This window comes from Myotis nattereri (assembly GCF_964212035.1).
Source record: "Myotis nattereri genome assembly, chromosome: 1".
NCBI lineage: Eukaryota > Metazoa > Chordata > Mammalia > Chiroptera > Vespertilionidae > Myotis > Myotis nattereri.
The window spans coordinates 43,359,935-43,379,390 of NC_138075.1; the positions used below are offsets into that span (position 1 = coordinate 43,359,935).

Sequence of the window (19,456 nt, forward strand, 5' to 3'; positions counted from 1 at the left end):
TGCCCCGCCCTCTGTGCTAGATCCTGGGGCCACAGGCCTGACCCTGCGGGACTCACAGCACACACCTGTGTCTGCAGCTAGCCTGTGTGTGTCAGCCTTAGCCATCTTGGGCCCAGATGTGTCTACAGCATTGCCAACATCTGGGTGAAAGGAGAAAAGTCAGCCAGCCATACGGATGCATTTGGTTCTTGCTGACAGTAGGATGGCACCATCTGGACATCTGGGAACCATCCAGTTGGACAGACGGTGTCATCTGTACACCACATATTTGATCCCGCCCCCTATGATGATACGAAATAGCAGAGCCTGGGCCTACAACTCTCCCCAGCCAGGCCTGTCCTGACGTGCAGATGGGAAAGAGGGAAGGCCACAACCTGGTCACTGGGTGTGGGCAAGGGAGGTGTGTGTGTGTGTGTGTGTGTGTGTGTGTGCGTGCATGTGTAGGTTGGGATGAGGAGCTGGCAGCTAGAGAAACTCTGACCTTGAAACTGAACTCTCGTGACATCGAAGTCCCGCCTGAGACTGGGCCTGGAGGGGAGCTTTGGAGTGAGGGGCGGTCTTTTCTGCCTGCCTTTGATGCACTGCCGCTCAGGAAGCAGTCTCCTTCCCAGCAAACAACTCCTCCTGGGATCCCTGGTTCTGCATCGCCCCCCAGTGGGCAACTGGAATATATCTGGAGAGAAAGCCTTCGGGCACACTTGGTCCCAAGTCAAATGCGTGGATTTTAGAACCTCAATGCTTTTCCTGTTCTCCTCCAACCCGACCCGTGGAAAAGAAAGGCACAATCTACACCCCCTCGGGAAGTGCCTGATCACAGCCCCATGAAGGCAGTTTGGGGGATGAGTGTCTTAGTCTGTCACAGAAAAGACAGGACCTGGCAAGACCAGCTGCAAGGTGGAGGGTGCCCAGGAACCGCGGGGTTCCCCGGGGTTTGCAGTGCGGGGCAGCTCCGATCTGAGGAGGTGAGGCCAGCCCCCCCACTCCTGCCCGAAGCCCAGGGCCTCTCCTCCCCAAAGTGTCTCCTCGGAGAGCTTTTGCATCTGCTGTCTCTGACATCTACTCCTGCCCAGACAGGGACAGGTGAAGCAGAGGCTGGCACGCGGTGAGAGAGGGAGCCGCAACACAGCCTGAACATGCAGAGACGACGACGTCCGGAGCGATAAGGACCCACAGGGATGGAAGACCAATGCCCTGAGCACGGACAGTGGTGTCTCATTTCACTTTCAGTTGTGACGGGGAGATGTCGTCAGTCCCATTTTTCAGATGAAGAAACACACTCAGAGAGGTTGCCAGGGCTGTACAGCTGGGTGTGGCTGAGCTCAGCTTCAGGTCACAACCTGCTTGATGTCCAGCACATGGCCTTTCTGTGACCCCGCAGACACACGGGCACCATCTCCATCCCGTTTCTCTAATGATTCAGTGCTTGGAGAGAAGGGAGAGACCCACATGCCGAGCAATGAGGGGGGAAGAGAGAGAGAGAGAGAGAGAGAGAGAGAGAGAGAGAGAGAGAGAGAAGACAAGGGGCACAGATAGAGAGATGATGGGAAGACAGTGACAGAGAGAAAGGTAAAAAAAAGATGCCTCTTATCTCTCCCTACAGGCATAAATTTTGGATAAAATACACATTCCAGGTCTCATCCCCAGATCTTCAGAATCAGAGTTTCTGGGAGTGGGACCCAGGAATCTACATTTAAAGGAATGTCCTCTGAGTGGCAAAGTGTGCTTTGAAACGCATCCGGAAAGGAAGGTACATTGATGGGTGGATAGAGGAAGTGATAGGTGGATAATATGTCATAAAGCAAATATAGCAAAATGTTAACTGAGGAATCTAGAAAGTAGATAACACTATTCACTGTACAATTCCCTTAATTTTCTGTATATTTGAAAAATTTCATAATAAAGTGGTGGTGGTTTGGGGGGCAATTTCCTGAAGGATTGTGATCATTAGGCAGGTCCAGGAAGGACCCCTGTTGTACTTTGGAGGAGCAGTGCCCTGGAAACCTCCCATCCCACCCCCGGAAGGAAGTCCCCCTGCCCGTGGGGCCTCCTGGCCCCTGAGGGGCACTGTGCAAGGCGCCTCACTGGCTGGTGGGGTGGGCGGAGCTCGGAGAGGCGGGGCTAGAAGTTCTCTTGGAAGAATCTGAAGCTGAACTGCTCGCAGTGGACCCTGAGCACCTTGGCCAGGGCCGGGGAGCCGCAGAAGAAGACCTGCACCTTGCCCTTCTTCTCGGCGGCCACTTTCTGGAACACCTGGAGCCCGCGGGGTGGGGGAAGAACAGAGGGAGGAGAGGTGGGACTGTGGGCCCACCCCGCGACACACCCACCTGAAGCTGGCAATGCCAGGGGTTGGCAGTGGCAGCCATGGCCATCTGTCTGTCCCCAGGAGGAATGCCAAGACTCAGCTGCTTGTCTTCAGAGCAGAGAGTGTAACATGCAGCCATTCCTGTAGGAGCCATTGCCTGACCCCCACCCCAGGGAGAGGATGGGCCAGAGAAGGGTAAGACCCGGGCCCTCACCTCAGGAGCTGGTGTGAGGGGGAGATGCACACCCCACTAACTGCCCTGTTGGAGGACAGTGACGGAGCCCTGAGCGGCATGCTGACCCCAACTGCCCGGAACCTCGTGCTGTCCTCCAGCCGACCACGCGCCTCCACTGAAATGTCTTTCCTGAAGGCGGGCTTCTTCCCCCAGTGGGGACCCCTTTCCACCCCAGGTTCTGCTTAAGAGTTGCCTTTGCTGAAAGTCCTCTTTGGTGCCCGAGCACCCCTGGCAGCCGTTCCCCCTCAGCGCTCACTCCCTGGGCCTGGGGTATCGGCAGCAGTTGGAAAAGCTGTACTTCCTGGGTCAGTTGTGAAACCCTAGCCCCCAGGTGGTAAGCACTCAGGGAAGAAAAATAAAACCAACCTGAGAAATAAAATAGGAAGGCTGCCAACTATCTTATGTCCCTGGGCCTCATTTCCCCCGTCTGTACCAGGAAGGGATAAGACAAGGATGCCGTCCACTTGGGCCTTCTGGCTCTGGTTCATAGGGGGTCAGAGCTGGGGGAGACCTTGGAAGTCATATGGGCTAACTTCCTCTCTAAACAGATGGGGAAACGGAGGCTCATCATGGAATAAAGTGAGCGAGTGATGGATCCAGAAGTAGGTCCCCTGCCTCCGGATCCAGCCCTGCGATCCTGGCTGGACTCCCGATGCCAGCCTCACGCGTTGCCCCTGGCTGCTGGGCCCTAATCTACCCGGCCGCCGCTCAGGCTCTCAGCCACACGGGTCCCTGGGGCTGGGACTCCAGCCAGGCCTTACCTTGCTCCAGTCAGGCCGCCCCGGCTGGGTGCGCGTCTGGAGGCCCGTGATGGAGTCCTTCTTCTCCTTCTTGGCCACGAGGTCGAGAGCCATCTGCAGGCCGATGGCCTTCATGTCGTTCTTGCCCAGCGCAGAGGTCATGTACATGTGCAGCTCCAGGAAGCGGCCTACGTGGTGGGAGGAGAGGGTGGCACTGAGGGCCCGCGGCTGTGATGGGCACAGAACATCAGCCACCTCGCCCTGGGGCTTGGAAGGGCACCAGGAGGGCTTGGAACTCACACCTGCAGCCACCGTGTTCACCCAGGACCCCCTCCCCCACGTGCTGTGGACAGGAAGGAGCCCACTGCTTGAGCTGGGCCTGCTCTGCGCTCCGCATACATGAGTTGGTTCATACCCAGTGTCTAATGTGAGCCTCACCACCACCAGGGGTTCTGTTTCTAGAGGGAAATTAATCCCAGGGCATTGTGGCAGTCCTTGGGCTCCGAAGCGTGTGCCCTTCCATTCCACGTGGAGGCTGCTCTGGCAGGTGGGGGACACCAGCCATGCGCACATGAAATGGTAACTGAGACCAAAGGGCCAAGGGTTGAGCGAGAGGATGATGGCCAAGGCTACTGCTACGCAGGGAAGGGCTGGCGTAGAGCTGCTCCCCGGGAGGTGGGGATTGGGTGAGGTCTTGGAAGAGGGGCAAGACTCAAAGAGAAGATGAAAGGAAGGCATCCCGAGAAGGGGAGCTAGCCTGCGCCCAGGGCAAGAGGCTGGAACGAACGTGGTGATGGTGGGGCATGAGGTGACTGCCTGGCCGGAGCGGAGGATCCTTGAACAGGAGCAGCAGGACGGGGGACCGGACACTCTGAGGCTAGAACGCAAAAGGTCTGAGTGCCCAGCTAGGAAAGGGGGCCGGTGGAGGGCACCTGAGCAGAGCATGGCAGGATGGAAACAGGGTTTCAGAAAGGAGGGTCAGGGGCCAAAGGGAAAGGCCACAGGCTGACATCAGGGAGGCCATTAGGTCTGAGCAGCCTCAGTTAGATGCCTGCAATGGGACAGGTTAGCTGAGGTGCCGACCCTTCTCGGCCCTCAGGACAGCGGGAGCTCAGGTGGGCAGCTCTTTGTTCGGGCTCCTTCCTCCGTTTTCCCAGACACGGCATACAAATGGTACCGTTTTCCATGGTGCCACGATGGCCCGTGCACCCGTGCAGAGCCAGCAGTGGCAGGGCCTGATCCAAGCTGTTTGATTCATGGGCTGATGATCACGCATCCTTTTCCTCCCCCTAGTCTAAAGGATTGTGCCGTTCTCAACTCGCTCTAGATGGTTTCATCTGGCACCATTAGCCCAGTTTCCCTTTGGCTTAAGGCAGGGGCCCTCAAACTTTTTAAACAGGGGGCCAGTTCACTGTCCCTCAGACCGTTGGAGGGCCGGACTATAGTTTAAAAAAAAACAATGAACAAATTCCTATGCACACTGCACATATCTTATTTTGAAGTAAAAAACCAAAATGGGAACAAATACAATATTTGTATTTGCATGTGGCCCGCGGGCCGTAGTTTGAGGACCCCTGGCTTAAGGTCTCAGCCACTGTTAAAATGCAAATGGCCTTAGAAGGGACACCACTTTTTATGTCACATATCGGTGAACGTGAGTAGTGCTGGGTGGTGAGGGAGGGCGATGTACTACAAAGGATGCCCATCCGGGAGAGCCCTGACCCTCCGCACCCTCCTACGGTCACCACACCCCAGAGAGGGGTCGGAGAAGAGAGAAGGAGACCCTGTGTGGGAGGGAGGAGAAAGATCAGACCTGACAGAGTTTCTCCCTCTTCAAAACAGCTGAGTTTGAGACAGTCATCCCATTTCTGGGACACTCTCCTAAGGAAATCATCCAAAGGAAGTAGAAAAAACCCCACTATGTGCACATATATATTAACTGCAGCTTTACTTATGGTGGTGAGCTGGTGCCCTTTGTTTACATGGATCAGGAAGAAGGAAACAGTAAGTATTTATGTACCAGTACCTAGAAATTTAAATTAAATCTAAACTTTTCCCCCTGCTTACTAAAATCATAAACAAAATGTCCAGTAGTGAAAGCTTGGTTAAATAATTTGTGGCAAGTCACTAACTATATCATTCATTAATAGCCATTAAATACGACTACTGCGATTGCTGCATTTATTGCGTAGTTTTACTACTTCTACTACTATTAAATTTATTGAGCAGCTACTATTACTACTACCATTACTACTATATTTACTGAGCAGTTATTAAGCTCCACTAACTGTTGTAAGTGCTGCATATATGATATCTCACTTAATCCTCACAACAATCCATTTGTATCCATATTTTTCAGATGAGGACATTGAAGCAAAGCAGTTAAATAATGTGCCCAAGCTTCTATAGCTATTATGGGATAGAGATGCAAACCAAACAGAATGATTGAAGCTTAAGCTACAGAAATTGAAAAATTATAAATTACAAATTCTTTAACTCAAACCTCAGTATGAAATTAAAATCAGAGACCGTAATTTGAGGTAATAAAGGTGTTGACTCAAGTGGCCTTGAGAACGGAAAGCACTGGGTGAGCTGGTGCCCTTTGTTTACATGGATCGGGAAGAAGCAAACAGTAAGTATTTATGTACCAGTAACTAGAAATTTAAATTAAATCTAAACTTTTCCCCCTGCTTACTAACATCATAAAAATCCAGTTTCTAATGAATTGATATGCACAAAAGCGTTCAAAACAAAGTGGATGCTATGTAAATATTTGCTATAATTGTTATTTACAAGAAAGGGCAAGGAGCTTTATTGCGACCTTCTGAGGTTTAATAGTTATCTTCCAAAGATTGGTGACGTGGCTTTAAGGCTTTAGATGTTTGCTACAGTAAGCTACATCTGTTTGAATGTTTCCTGCAGAAAACAATGTTTGATTACTTGAACTTATAAACTATGTTTATTATTGAAATTTGAATTTACTCATGGCATCCTTGTGATAGTTAAACAGCCAAATAAGATCCAATTCCAATGAACTCAACCAGTATTTTTTTAAAAAATACGTAATTCTCTTGAAGTTAGGAACAGATCTAAAGATATTCCTCCTTGTGTAAGTTACTCCACAAGTAAAACAAAATGAAACAGAAATGATGAAGCTGCCCAGCCAGCATGGCTCAATGGTTGAGCATCGACCTACGAACCAGGAGAAGGTTATGGTTTGATTCCCAGTCAGAGCACATGCCCGGGTTGTGGGCTCAATCCCCAGTGTGCAGGAAGCAGACGATCAATGATTCTCTCTCATCATTGATGTTTCTATTTCTCTCTCCCTTGCTCTCAGAAATCAATAAAAATATATTTTAAAAAATAATAATGAAGCTAACAGATTAACTTTAGGATACGGGTCAAAACATCAGTATCCCACAAAGGTGTCCCATGAAGGCTATGATATAACCCAGGGAAGCATGTCATCGTACACACGAAGCACTGGCTTAGCGAATAATGCAGAATGTGCACGTGGGTGGGGTGGGGGGTGGGGTGCACTGCCGGGGCGGGAGGAGGACATGTTTGATGGAAGTATAAAAGAAGGGCCCAAACAGTAAAAGAACTCATATGTGCTAAGGTGTTGAATCTTTATCTTAGGCCACTCTTAAAATGTTTTTATTGCCACAGCATCAGGAAAAATACTGAGCATTCAACCCCAATACATATATGTGCTTATTCACATGTTCATTTCAACTAACTGGTTATGTACATTAAAAATGTATGTTGGAGAAAAAGAACCATATTTACTTTCTCACCTTAAGGAACTAGAAAAATGGACAAAATACATAAACAATGGTCAACAGGTAGTGCAAGACTGTAATTGCCAAGAGAGGGAAGCAAATGAAGTGAGCCTTGCAATTGTCCCAGCCTGGAGCTGCTCTCAATGAGCAAGGGGACAGAAATCGGGGTTCAAGGAGGCCAAGACAACTAGAATATGCAGCACAATACTGGGAAAAGGGAACCGCAGAGAGAGAAGGAAGATGAGAAAGAGGAAGGGAGGAAGGGAGGGAGTCAGGGAGGAGGGAGGGAGGACGCTGGCTCTGGAAATCTGCATAAAGGTTCCCCCAAGCCTTTGGCAAGGCATTAATCTGCACATGTCTGAAAGAAACTTCCTGGAAAACACTAGGCTGAACAGTACCTGGAGCTCAAAAAGAGCTTGTGCTTCCACCAGAAAGAGTAGGGAGATCTTGTAATACACAGGCCAGTAGGTAGACTCCTCAGAGGTATAACCTCTTAATACTGGGGCTACATTAGTCCCATAATAAAGTCTGCCCTGGACTCACCATACCAGAAGTTGAAGCAAGTCCTCAAAGAATTCAAATTATCCCAAATAATGCAGCTGTGCACCAGAATAAAGTTAAAGAAATGCCACAAAATCCAGAACACAACAACATGCAATTCATAATGCCCGACAGCCAGTAAAAAGTTAATGGGCAGAGTAATCCCACTCCTAGGAGCATATCCCAAGAAATCAGAAACACCAATCGGAAAGGACATATGCACCCCTATGTTCATAGCAGCACAATTCACCATAGCTAAGATTTGGAAACAGCCTAAGTGCCCATCAGCAGGTGAGTGGATTAAAAAACTGTGGTACATCTACACAATGGAAGACTACGCTATAAAAAAGAAGGAACTCTTACCATTCACAACAGCATGGATGGACCTGGAGAGCATTATGCTAAGCAAAATAAGCCAGTCAGAGAAAGATAAATATCACATGATCTCACCCATTTGTAGAATACAATGAACAACATAAACTGATGAACAAAAATAGATCCAGAGACCAGGAAGCATCGAACAGACTGTCAAACTTCAGAGGGAAAGCAGGGGAGGGGGAGTAAGAGATCAACCAAAGGACTTGTATGCATGCATATAAGCATAACCAATGGACACAGACACTAGGGGGGTGAGGGCATGTGCTGGGGGGTGGGGGTGGCCGGGGAGAGGTCAATGGGGGAAAAAGGAGACATATGTAATACTATATGTAATACTTTAAACAATAAAGAATAAAAGAAAAAGTTAATGGGCAGGCTAGGCCTGTGGGCTTGTATGGCTATAGGGGGTGAGCACCTGGGGGAGCCAAAAAGCCTACAGCACCTGGTATTCCCAGGCAGCCGCCCATTCCAAGATCAGCCGAGATCAGGCATGTTCAGGGTGGTACGGCCATACACACCGAGAGGAGCACCCAGGAGCCATAAGAGCCTGTGCCCTGCCTCCAGGCCCCTCAGCCCTTGGCTGCCACTCTGAGCTGGTGCTCTCCCTGTCCCTGGGACCAGATCTCTCCCTGAGCCTTTCACCTGCTCCTTGGCCTATCTTCTGAGCTTCCAAAGGGTGCAGGAGGGCACCTCCTTTGGGATAAGGATTCCCTGGGTAGCATGGAAGGGGGTGCCCTTCCCAAATGGGTAGGATGGAGCTCCCTAAGGATCACGGAAAGGGCTTGGGGGGCAGGGTCGGCACCGGCCTTCTGTCTGGGGGAGGGGTTAAAAAAAAGAAAAAAAAGTTATCCAGCATGAAAAGAAGCAGGAGAACACGATTCATCACTAGGAGAAAATTAGTAATTAGAAACAGACCCAGAAATAGTAGATATGATGGACTTAGACAAACATATTACACAAATTTATAAATGTGCTTGAGAATATCAAATCAAAACCAAGCAGGTAGGATGAGGAGAGAAATGAAAGATATAAAAGAGACCCAAGTGGACCTTCTAGAGAAGAAAAATATAATGACAGAATGAAAAATACAATGGGTAGGATTAACAAGCTATTTTAGGCCCTTTGGTTTTTCAAATAAATTTTAGAATCAGCTTCTCAATAACTTTTTTTATAAAACCTGCTCAAATTTTGATTAGGATGGGAATGACAGATAAGGTACTGCAGAAGGAAAGATCAGTGATCTTGAAGAGACAGCAATAGAAATTACCCAAAATGCACACAGGCTGAGAGAAAGGGGGGAAAAAACAAGAACAGAGTCTCAGTGACCTGTGGAATATCACACTGTCTAACATCTGTGTAATTGAAGTGACAGGAGGGAAAGAGGAGAGAGAAAAACATGTAAAGAAAGAGTGGCTGAAGTTTATCCAAATCTGATGGGAACTACAAGTTCATATATCCAAGAAGTTTAATGAACTCCAAGGACAAGTAATATAAAAAAACCCACTTGCCAGAAATGTTTTGTAGTTTTCAGTGCACAGAGCTTGCCCATATTTTGCTATATTTATCCTTAAGTGTTTTAAAATGTTTTCAATTACAAATTATTTGTTGTTAGTAAATAATAATACAATTGATTTTTGCATATTGGCTTTACATCCTGACCTTGTTGAACTCGCTATGAGACTGATCTAAATGAGATAAAATTACAAAACTTTTAAAAGGCAACATAGGAGAAAAAACTCATGACTTTGGTAAAGTAAAGATATTAGATAGGAAACAAAAAGCATGAATAATAAAAGAAAAAAAATGATAATTTGAATATCATCAAAATTTAAAAATTTGTGCTTCAAAAGACAGTTTAACAAAATGAAAACACAGACCACAGACTGGGGGAATATATCTGTACAAAGCACACCTGATAGTAGACCTGTTTCCAGAATATGTATATTACTCTTACAACTTAATAAAGAAGAAGACAAACATCTGGATTTAAAAAGTGGACTAAATATTTGAAACTTTACAAAGATGTATAAACAACAAATAAGAACATGAAAAAATGTTCAATATCATTAATCATTAAAGAAATGCAAATTAAGAGCACATTAAAATATCCCCAGACACCCACTAGAACAGCTAAAATTAAAAAGACACCAATATCAAATCTTGGTGAACTTGTGGAGCAACTGGAACTCTCATCCATTGCTGATGGTAATGCAAAATGATACAGCTACTTTGGAAAACAATTTGGCAGTTTCTTAATAAATTTAAACTTAACACATACCCAGCAATGCCACTTTTAAATATTTATCCCAAAGAGATAAAAACATATGTTCACACAAGGACTTGTATGCACGTATGTATAGTAGTTTTATTCAAAATAGCTAAAAAAATTTAAAAGCAACTCTATTATCCATCAACAAGTGAATGGAAAAACAGGCTGATATATCGTAAATAGAAAACTATTCAGTGCTAAAAGGAATTTACTTATTGATACATGCAACAACATGGATAAATCTCAAAGATATTATGTTAAGTGAAAGAAGTAACATAGAAAAGACTATGGATTATATTATTTCTTTTATGAAATTCTAGAAACTATAGTGATAGAAAGAAGGTCAGTGGTTGCCAAGATTACAAGTTGAAGGGAGGGTGTTGATGCAAAATGTGATGAGGGAACTTTTGGGGGGATAATAGAAATGCTCCCCATTTTGATTGTGCTGATGGTTACAAAACTGTACACATTTGTCAAAATGTCATTGTATTCGTTGTGAGTTTTATTGTCTGTAAATTATCCCTAAACAACTTTTTTTAAAAAGGTATGAATAAGAATCATCTGAGAAGTATGTTAAAATCAAAATCTCAATGTCATTTTTTGGGGGGGGGTCAGTCTTCACCAGATGATATTTTTCCATTGCTTTTTAGAGAAAGTGGAAGGGAGAAGGAGAGACAGAGAAATAGAAACATTGATTGATAGCCTCCCACACAGGCCCCAACCAGGGTGGGGGAATCGAACCTGCAACTGAGGTACAGGTACATGCCCTTGACTGGAAGTGAACCCTGGACTCTTCATTTCGCAGGCCAATGCTCTATTCACTGAGCCAAGCCATCTAGGGCCCAATGTCATTTTTTAAAGAAATAGAACAAAAAAATTATCAGATTTGTATGATCCTGAATAGCCAAAGCAATCCTGAGAAAAAAGAATGAAGCCAGAGTTATCACACTACCTGATTTCAAATTTATACAGAGTAATGATAATCAAAACAGCATGGTATTGGCAGAAAAACAGACACACAGACCAATGGAAAAGAATTGCAAGCCCATAAATAAAACCACGTGTATTGGGGCAAATAATTTTTGACAAAGGAGCCAAAAACACATAATGGAGAAAAGAAAGTCTCTTCAATAAATGGTGCTAGGAAAATTGGAAAGCCACCTGCAAAAGAATGAAACTAGACTACAGTTTGTCCTCATCTACAAAATTAATTCAAAATGGATTGAAGACCTAATTATGAGTTCTGAATAAATAACAAAGAAGAAAAAGTAGGTACTAAACTCATGGATCTTGGTCTTAGAGAAGATTTTATGAATTTGACCCCAAAGGTCAAGGGAAGTAAAGGCAAAATTAAATGAATGGGACTATATCAAACTATAAAGCTTCTGTACAGCAAAAGAAACTACCAATAAAACAAAAAGGTATCAACCAAATGGGAGATGATATTTGCAAACAACAGCTCCGACAAGGGGTTAATATTCAAACTATATAAAGAACTCATACAACTCAATACCAAACAATCCAATTTAAAAAAATGGGCAGAGGACCTGAACAGACACTTCTCCCAAGAAGACATTCAAATGGCCAACAGATACATGAAAAGATGCTCAACTTCACTAGCTCTTAGGGAAATGCAAATCAAAACTACAATGAGATACCAGCTCATACCTGTTAGGATGGCTATTATCAACAAGACAAGAAATAACAAGTGTTAGAGAGGTTGTGGAGAAAAGGGAACCCTCATTCACTGCTGGTGGGAATGTAAACTGCTACAACCACTATGGAAAACAGTATGGTGCTTCCTCAAAAAACTTACAAACAGAGTTACCATATGACCCAGCCAATCTTCTGGGTATCTCCTGGAAAAACTTGAAAACATTTATTTGAAAAGTTATATGCACCTCTATGTTCATTGCAACACTACTCACGGTGGCCAGTACATGGAACAACCAAAATGTCCTTCGATAGATGGTTAGATAAAGGAGATGTGGTTCATATATACTATGGAATACTACTCAGCCATAAGAAAAGATGAAATACTGCCATTCGTTACAACATGGATAGACTTTGAGAATATTATGCTAAATGAAATAAGTCAGTCAGAAAAGGTTAAGAACCATGATTTCACTCATATGTAGGACATAAAACTGAAACGCATAGACAGAAATAGTATGGCCATTACCAAAGGGAAGGTGGTGGGGGATAGTAAAGTGTAAAGGAGGCCAAATATACGGTGACGGAAGATGATTTGACTTTGAGTGGTGTGCACACAATGCCATCTACAGATCATGTGTCATAGAAATGCACACTTGAAACCTATATAATCTTATTAACCAATGTCACCCCTATACGTTTAATAAAAATCTATAATAATAAAAGTGTAATATGCAAATTAGACCAGACGTCTTTCATTCCAGACAAAGTTGCTGTGGGGGTGAGGGGTGGGGGGCTTAGGCAGAGGTGGCCGAGGCCCCTGGCCACAGCGGTGGCTGGTGGGGGCTGGGGCCAAGGCTCTTGCACAAATTTCGTGCATTGGGCCTCTAGTAAATAAATAAAGGACTAGCAATCTGTGGGAATAAAATAAATTTTTAAAAAAGGTATGAATAAGAATCACCTGAGAAGAATGTTAAAATGTTTGTTCTTGGGCCTCCACCCAGAGAATTTGCTTTGAAAGTTCTCGGGTGAGGCCTTGAAATCTAAATTTTCAACAAGTATTCACTTTGAATGAAAAGAAATGTCATGAAAAAGAGAAATTAGAAAAAAGAAGAGCATACATTTTTATAAAATGTGAATAAGAAAAAATACCAGAAGGAAATCTTTTAAAATGCCCGGAATAGACAAGATAGCTGGATGGATTATGAATGATTTTTTTCTCCTTTATGTTTTGTTTCACAAAATGTTACATTTAAGTGGAAAATAAAAGCAATCCTCTCTCCCCCACATTTTTTATAGAAATAGAATAATCTAAACACCTTCTCACAAAGACCCGGCCCCACTCCCACCCTCCTCAGGCCCTGTCCCTCTCCTACCCTCTTGAGGCTCCTCAGCCTGGTCCATCTCCAGTTTGGTCAGCAGGCTCACAAACCACTCGAAGGACCGCTGGTCTCGGTTGATCCAGATGAAGTCCACCTAGAGAGAGGGGCCCTTCGGTTCTGAGGTGGGGCCTACCAAGTTCACAGCTCATGTCTGCTCCCCAAGGCCTGTATGACGACCCTGGCATGACCGGGGTACACGTTATCATCCCCATTTAAGGAGGGGGAAGCTGAGGCTCACAGAGGTGAGGAGCCTTGACCAGGCCACAGAGCAGCATGGAGCCAGAACCCAGGTTCCTAACTGTTGGGTCAGGATTTTCTTTAATAATCTATTGTTAAAGCAAGCAATGTACTGGGGTCTTAAGTATAGGACAGCCAGAAAAACATTACTTATTTATTTATTTAAAAAAATCCTCACCCAAGGATATGTTTTTATTGATTTTTAGAGAGAGGGGAAGGAACAGAGGGAGAGAGAAACATCAATCTGTTGCCTCCTGTAACACACAGTGACGGGGATCGAACCTGCAACCTAGGTATGTGCCCTGACTGAGAATGCCACCTTTTGGTGTATGGGATAATGCTCCAACCAACTGAGACACACCGGCTAGGGCCACAGTACTTATTTTTTAAGAACTTCTTGCCTGGCCAGCATGGCTCAGTGGTTGAGCATTGACCTATGAACCAGGAGTTCACAGTTCGGTTCTAGGTCATGGCACATGTCCAGGTTTCGGGCTTGATTTTCAGGAAGGGGGCATGCAGGAGGCAGGCGGTCAATGAGTCTCTCTCATCATTGATGTTTCTATCTCCCTCTCCCTCTCCCTTCTTCTCTGAAATCAATAAAAATATATTTTTTAAAAAGAAATTCTTTGAAGTGGCCTAGTCAAAATAATAAATTTTGAAAAGGCAAATGTTTTCATTTTTAAAACCACCACCAGGTGATGGCTAGTAAGCATCATGGCTATAACTGGATCCAGACTGCCTCACTTTCAAGCTCCTTGGTCTTGAATGAGATGCTGTCCTCAGAACATCTCTCAGGGGTGAAGAGGGATGATGGAAGGGGGGAGGCCTGGACACTTAGGAGGCTCCAGGAAATGCAGGGCACTGGGGGAAGTGTAGGGGCCAGCAGATCCCAGCAGGAGGGCCTGGCTCCTGTTCCGGATGGTCTCCCAGGGAGAGGGCCCCGGCCTGCTGCGAGGGCATGCTCACCTTGTGGAGCTTCATGTCTTCGTCCTGGATGCCCTCCATCCAGCAGTGCTGGCAGTTGGGGCAAATGTGCTTTCTCTTCTGGTACCTTAGGGGAGGCAGGAGCGGGGGTTTTGAATTTGTGATGAGTAGGAGGCTTTAGGACCTCAGAGTACAGTGCCGTGGCCAGGGAAGGAGGATGGGGTGACAGAACCCACCCTATGAGAAAGGAGAGGGATGAGACCCCGAAAAAAGAGGCTGCATGAGCAGGGGAGGAAAGAAAGAAAAGGGGAAAGGAGATACTGAAAGGAGAGAAGGGAGCGGGGAGGGGAAGAGAAGAGGGGAGGGCTCTCTCAGGACTCTGCTGCAGGCCACCCACCTGTACATGATGCTCTGCAGGATGGAAGCAAAGGGCGTGATGCCAATGCCCGCCCCGATGAGCACGGCATGCTCAGAGGCGAAGATCCTGCGGGTGGGGGTTCCATAAGGGCCATCGATGTAGCACTGTGCACCGGAGAGGTTGGAGGGAAGAGAGAGGTGAGTGGGTGCGGGGAGAGCTGGACCCCAAGGCTTTAGGACTCCCTTTCTACACAGGCAGCTGTCTCCTGGCCTATCCCAGGTCTAAGCTCTGTGCTCTGAGTTCACTTCTAGGCGAGACCTAGAATCTCAGAATGCAGAGCTGATGGGAGCAGGGCTCCCCTAGCACCCCTGTGTGCCCCTGGGCCTGGAGGGTTTGGTTCCATCCTCTGGACATCTGGAAATCAGCCCGGGGAGAATGGAGGGCCTGGGGCAGGGGATCCCGGAGCCACTCACCTTGATGTTACAGAGTTGGTGGTTCTCAGGGGGCATCTCAGAGACCTGCGAGGAGTACAGCAGTGAGCTGTGGGTCTCTGGGAGTGGGCATGGCAGGCGTTTCTCAGAGGCTTCCGAGCGCTTGCCAGCCTGAGCGACTTCACTAAAAGGGCATTGCTTGTTCTGCCCCCACCATTCCAGGGAGCATGGCGCCCTTCTGGGAGAGAACATCAGTGGTGTTCTGGAAAAATCACTCACTCTTCAGCAACAGCAACAAAACTCCTGCATGTTAGGTTTGCTGATTTCTGGTGTGAATAGCGCTGTGATGGCTCCCACCAAGGTCTGCATTTAAGAACCGGCTCTCAGAATTCCTGGGAACTTAACCATCAGCTCTTGCGGGCCATTACCAGTCAGCTTCAGGGTGTGACCAGACACATGTTCCACTCTGTCTCCAGCCCCTTCCTGTCACGTCTCTAGACAATTCCCTGCCCTTGAACGTTCCTTCACCTCAGCCCAGAACACCCTTTCCCCTGACCCAGCTGGCCAATTCCTGTGCATCCTTCAGTGTGCAGCTGCTGTGAAGTGGTCACTCCTCCCTGGAGCTCTGCCCAGCTGACCCAGGCAGAAAGCCAGTGGCTGGCCGACCAGAGCCCCCTGGGTCAGGGAGCGGGCCTGCCTGACTCCTCGGGGCCTGAGCAACAGCTGGCAGACAGACTGGATTTGTTGAGGTCAAATTCTGGAGGTGAAGGAAGCAGACCCCCCAGCAGGCTACAGGGTCCTGCACTAACTCCCTCTCTGGCACCAGAAGGCAGAGTTAGGAGGGACCTTCACTGTCATCCAGGCCAAACCCTCATTTCACAGAACGGAAGCTGCGTCTGAGAGCGTACCTTTCTATGTTTTTTAATCCCTCTGACTGCAAAGAGAAAGCCCTACATTATAATTTCTATGTCTTTAGCATTTACTAATCCCTCCTCTTTTTTTTTTCTTTTAACAGAGAGGAGAGAGAGAGAGAGAGAGAGAGAGAGAGAGAGAGAGAGAGAGAGAGAGAGATGGGGAATGGGCAGAGCAGTGGAGTGCAGCTTCAGGCTCTGAACCTTGGCCGGCAGAAACATCTGATAAGAGTCTAATAACATTGGTTTTCATTGTTTTTATTCTTAGAGCTACTGTCTATTTCTGGCAGAGGATATCAGTTTTCCACTAGCAGTAGCCATCAGGAGCGTCCTTTCTAAATACAAGTAAGTGTAAAGTAATGTTGGGACACAAAGGGAAATGTGAGGTAGGAAATATTATGGTGGGAAGTGAATCTGGCAAAAGTGATGAGGGTGGGAGGGAGATGACTGTGCAGAAACACCGGGAAATGTGAGGTCTTCCTGCAGGTGGCTGTCCTTAAGGCCCTCTCTTCCAAGTTCCAAGGACCCGCCACCCCGGGGGGACAAACCACTGGCTCCCCAGCCTCCAGCCCGGCTTCCTCAGCCCGACCACTTACCAGAACCCGGTTGCTGGCCGGGGCTCGGCACCGCGCCTGGGTCCCGGCCTGTGTCCCTGTGTGCCCCGGGCCTGCGCCCCCCTGCCACGGAGCTCCCTCGCATTTGTAGGATATCAGCTCCACAGCGACGTCCTTGTTGGACACCGCTGCTCCCTGTGCCACGGCCTTGGAATAAATGGGCTGGGATTGCAAATCCTTCTTGGTTTCAAAATGGGAATTGTTTATTATTTAAATCACAAAAGTAATACATTAGTTTTAAAGATTCAGATATTACAGAATGTTAACGAATAGAGTGAAAAGGGACCTGAATCAGGTAATATGACTTCTTTAAGCATTTTCTCTATGTCCTTCTAGACTTCCTCTCTCTCCACCACCCCCCTCTCTCTCACATATCCTCTCTCTCTCTCTCTCTCTCTCTCTCTCTCTCTCTCTCTCTCTCACTCTTACATAAATGGAACATATTGCTTTGTAATCTGGCTTTTCCACTTTATTATATCTTAACTAGGTTTCCATGCTTTCCAGTGCATACCTTTTTTTAGGGACCTATATTCCATTATAAGGGTGATGGGTAACTTATTTTGCTACTTTCCTATTGTGGAATTTTGATTATCCTTATTTCCTCATTATTGTTAACAACTACCATATACAAAATAGCACCTTTTCCATCTCTATCCTTTACTCCAGCGATTTTCAGCCCGTGTGCAGCAAGAATTTTTAAAATATGCAATACCTGAGTATTTAGTTAGGGGCACAGACCTCTTTTCTCTTAGATTGCTGAATGAAAAAATGACAATAGCTAACACAACAATAGCAGTCAGATGTGAATGCCCTGTCTTGAACCATAAATATATAGATCATAGCCTAGCTGGTTTGTGAACTGAATGGTCCCGGGTTCAATTCCAGTCAAGAGCACATGCCTGGGTTGCGAGCTTGATCCCTAGTGTGGGGCGTGCAGGAGGCAGCAAATCAATGATTCACCCTCATCATTGATGTTTCTATCTCTCTCTGTCTTGCTTCCTCTCTGAATCAATAAAAATATTTTTTAAAACAAATATATAGAACACATAATAGTGTTGCATTTTTAAAAAAATATATTTTATTGATTTTTTACAGAGAGGAAGGGAGAGGGATAGAGAGTTAGAAACATCGATCAGCTGCCTCCTGCACACCTCCTACTGGGGATGTGCCCGCAACCAAGGTACATGCCCTTGACCGGAATCAAACCTGGGAACTTTCAGTCGGCAGGCCGCCATTCTAACCACTGAGCCAAACCGGTTAGGGCATAATAGTATTGCATTTTATTAGTCATGTTCAATAATAAGGTTGCATCTGATTGGTTAATTCTTGATACCAGAAATTCTTATATACAAGTATAAACACCTGATTTTTTAAAAAGTTACTTTGGAGCAATGAGGGTAGGTGATTACTATTATTATTATTATTATTTTTTGTAAACCAATCAAAACTATACCTATTTTTGTCAGATCAGCAAAAAATACAATACATTTTTTTAAAAAATATATTTTATTGATTTTTTACAGAGAGGAAGGGATAGGGATAGAGAGTTAGAAACATCGATGAGAGAGAAACATCGATCAGCCACCTCCTGCACACTCCCTACTGGGTATGTGCCCGCAACAAAGGTACATGCCCCTTGACCAGAATCAAACCTGGGACCCTTGAGTCTGTAGGCCGACGCTCTATCCACTGAGCCAAACCGGTTAGGGCATAATACATTTTTTGAGTGCCACAGCATTTTAGTAATTAGCTTATGTGTGACATGCTATGAAAAAGGTTGAAAATTGCTACTCTATCTTGATTTGTTTTCATAGCATTTATTATCACTTGACACTGTATCTATTTTGTTTGTTTATTGGCTGTCTCTTCAGAACATAAGCAGTGAATGTATCTGTCTTGCTCACTGATATGTCTCCAGCATCTAGTACAGTACTTAGGAAACAGAAGGTGCTATGCTCAATAAATGTTTGCTAAATGAATGAATGAATGAATGAATGAATGAACGAACAAGGTGCTTAAGGTATTCTTGTGCACCTGTCCAACTAGCTTTTTAGGATAAATCCCTAAAAATGGAATTGCTGGGCCAGTGGGTATAGATATTTAAAATGCTGCCACTTATGGCCAGACTGCCCGCCAAAAAGATTGTGCCGATGTATTTTTTGTCAGAGGTGTGTCAGGTCCCAGAGGAAACACAGCTTTTAACAATTCCCGGTGTGCCATAGCACACCTAGCTTCAAAAGGCAGCTTCCTCCTTCAGGAAGTTTCCCCTGGTTAACAGTAGACAATGCTCTCTCATTTCTACCTGCCCCTCCATTTTCCAAAGCGTTGCTCTGGGCACCATTGCAGGAGGGCTCTCTGGTCTGACCCGGCAGGATTCCCCCTGGTTTCCCCTGGACTTCAAATCCTTCCAGGGCCAGGCAGGGCAGGGCCAGGCCTGGGGGCTTCTCTTCTTTTGACCTTCCGCAGGGTTCGCAGCCTGGCGGGACAGCCCACTAAGTCTTCAGGCGCCCTCCGTCTCCTTCATCTGTTCTTCCTCAGGTGCCGCTCTGATCTCTATGTATTCCTACCAAACCCCACCGAGCCTGTATGCGCCCCAGGCACTGGCAACTCAGAAGGCTTGTGGATTTTATCCAGGTTTAAAAAACAACACTGATGCCCTAGCCAGTTTGGCTCAGTGGATAGAGCGTCAGTCAGCCTGTG

The 19,456-nt window shown here is 46.2% G+C and overlaps 1 protein-coding gene across 1 annotated transcript in view; it reads right to left on the reverse strand.

The window, feature by feature from the left end:
• Positions 1-2,118: 2,118 nt before the first annotated feature.
• The window catches only part of NOX5 (NADPH oxidase 5), a gene marked incomplete at both ends in the record, with an annotated part of 39,192 nt that continues 21,854 nt past the window's right edge, over positions 2,119-19,456 (reverse strand). Inside the window, 6 exons of the mRNA XM_081088106.1 lie at positions 2,119-2,250; positions 3,299-3,465; positions 13,276-13,375; positions 14,485-14,569; positions 14,840-14,964; positions 15,274-15,318. Coding sequence (XP_080944232.1) covers positions 2,119-2,250; positions 3,299-3,465; positions 13,276-13,375; positions 14,485-14,569; positions 14,840-14,964; positions 15,274-15,318 — 654 coding nt within the window. The remainder of the gene's footprint in view (positions 2,251-3,298; positions 3,466-13,275; positions 13,376-14,484; positions 14,570-14,839; positions 14,965-15,273; positions 15,319-19,456) is intronic.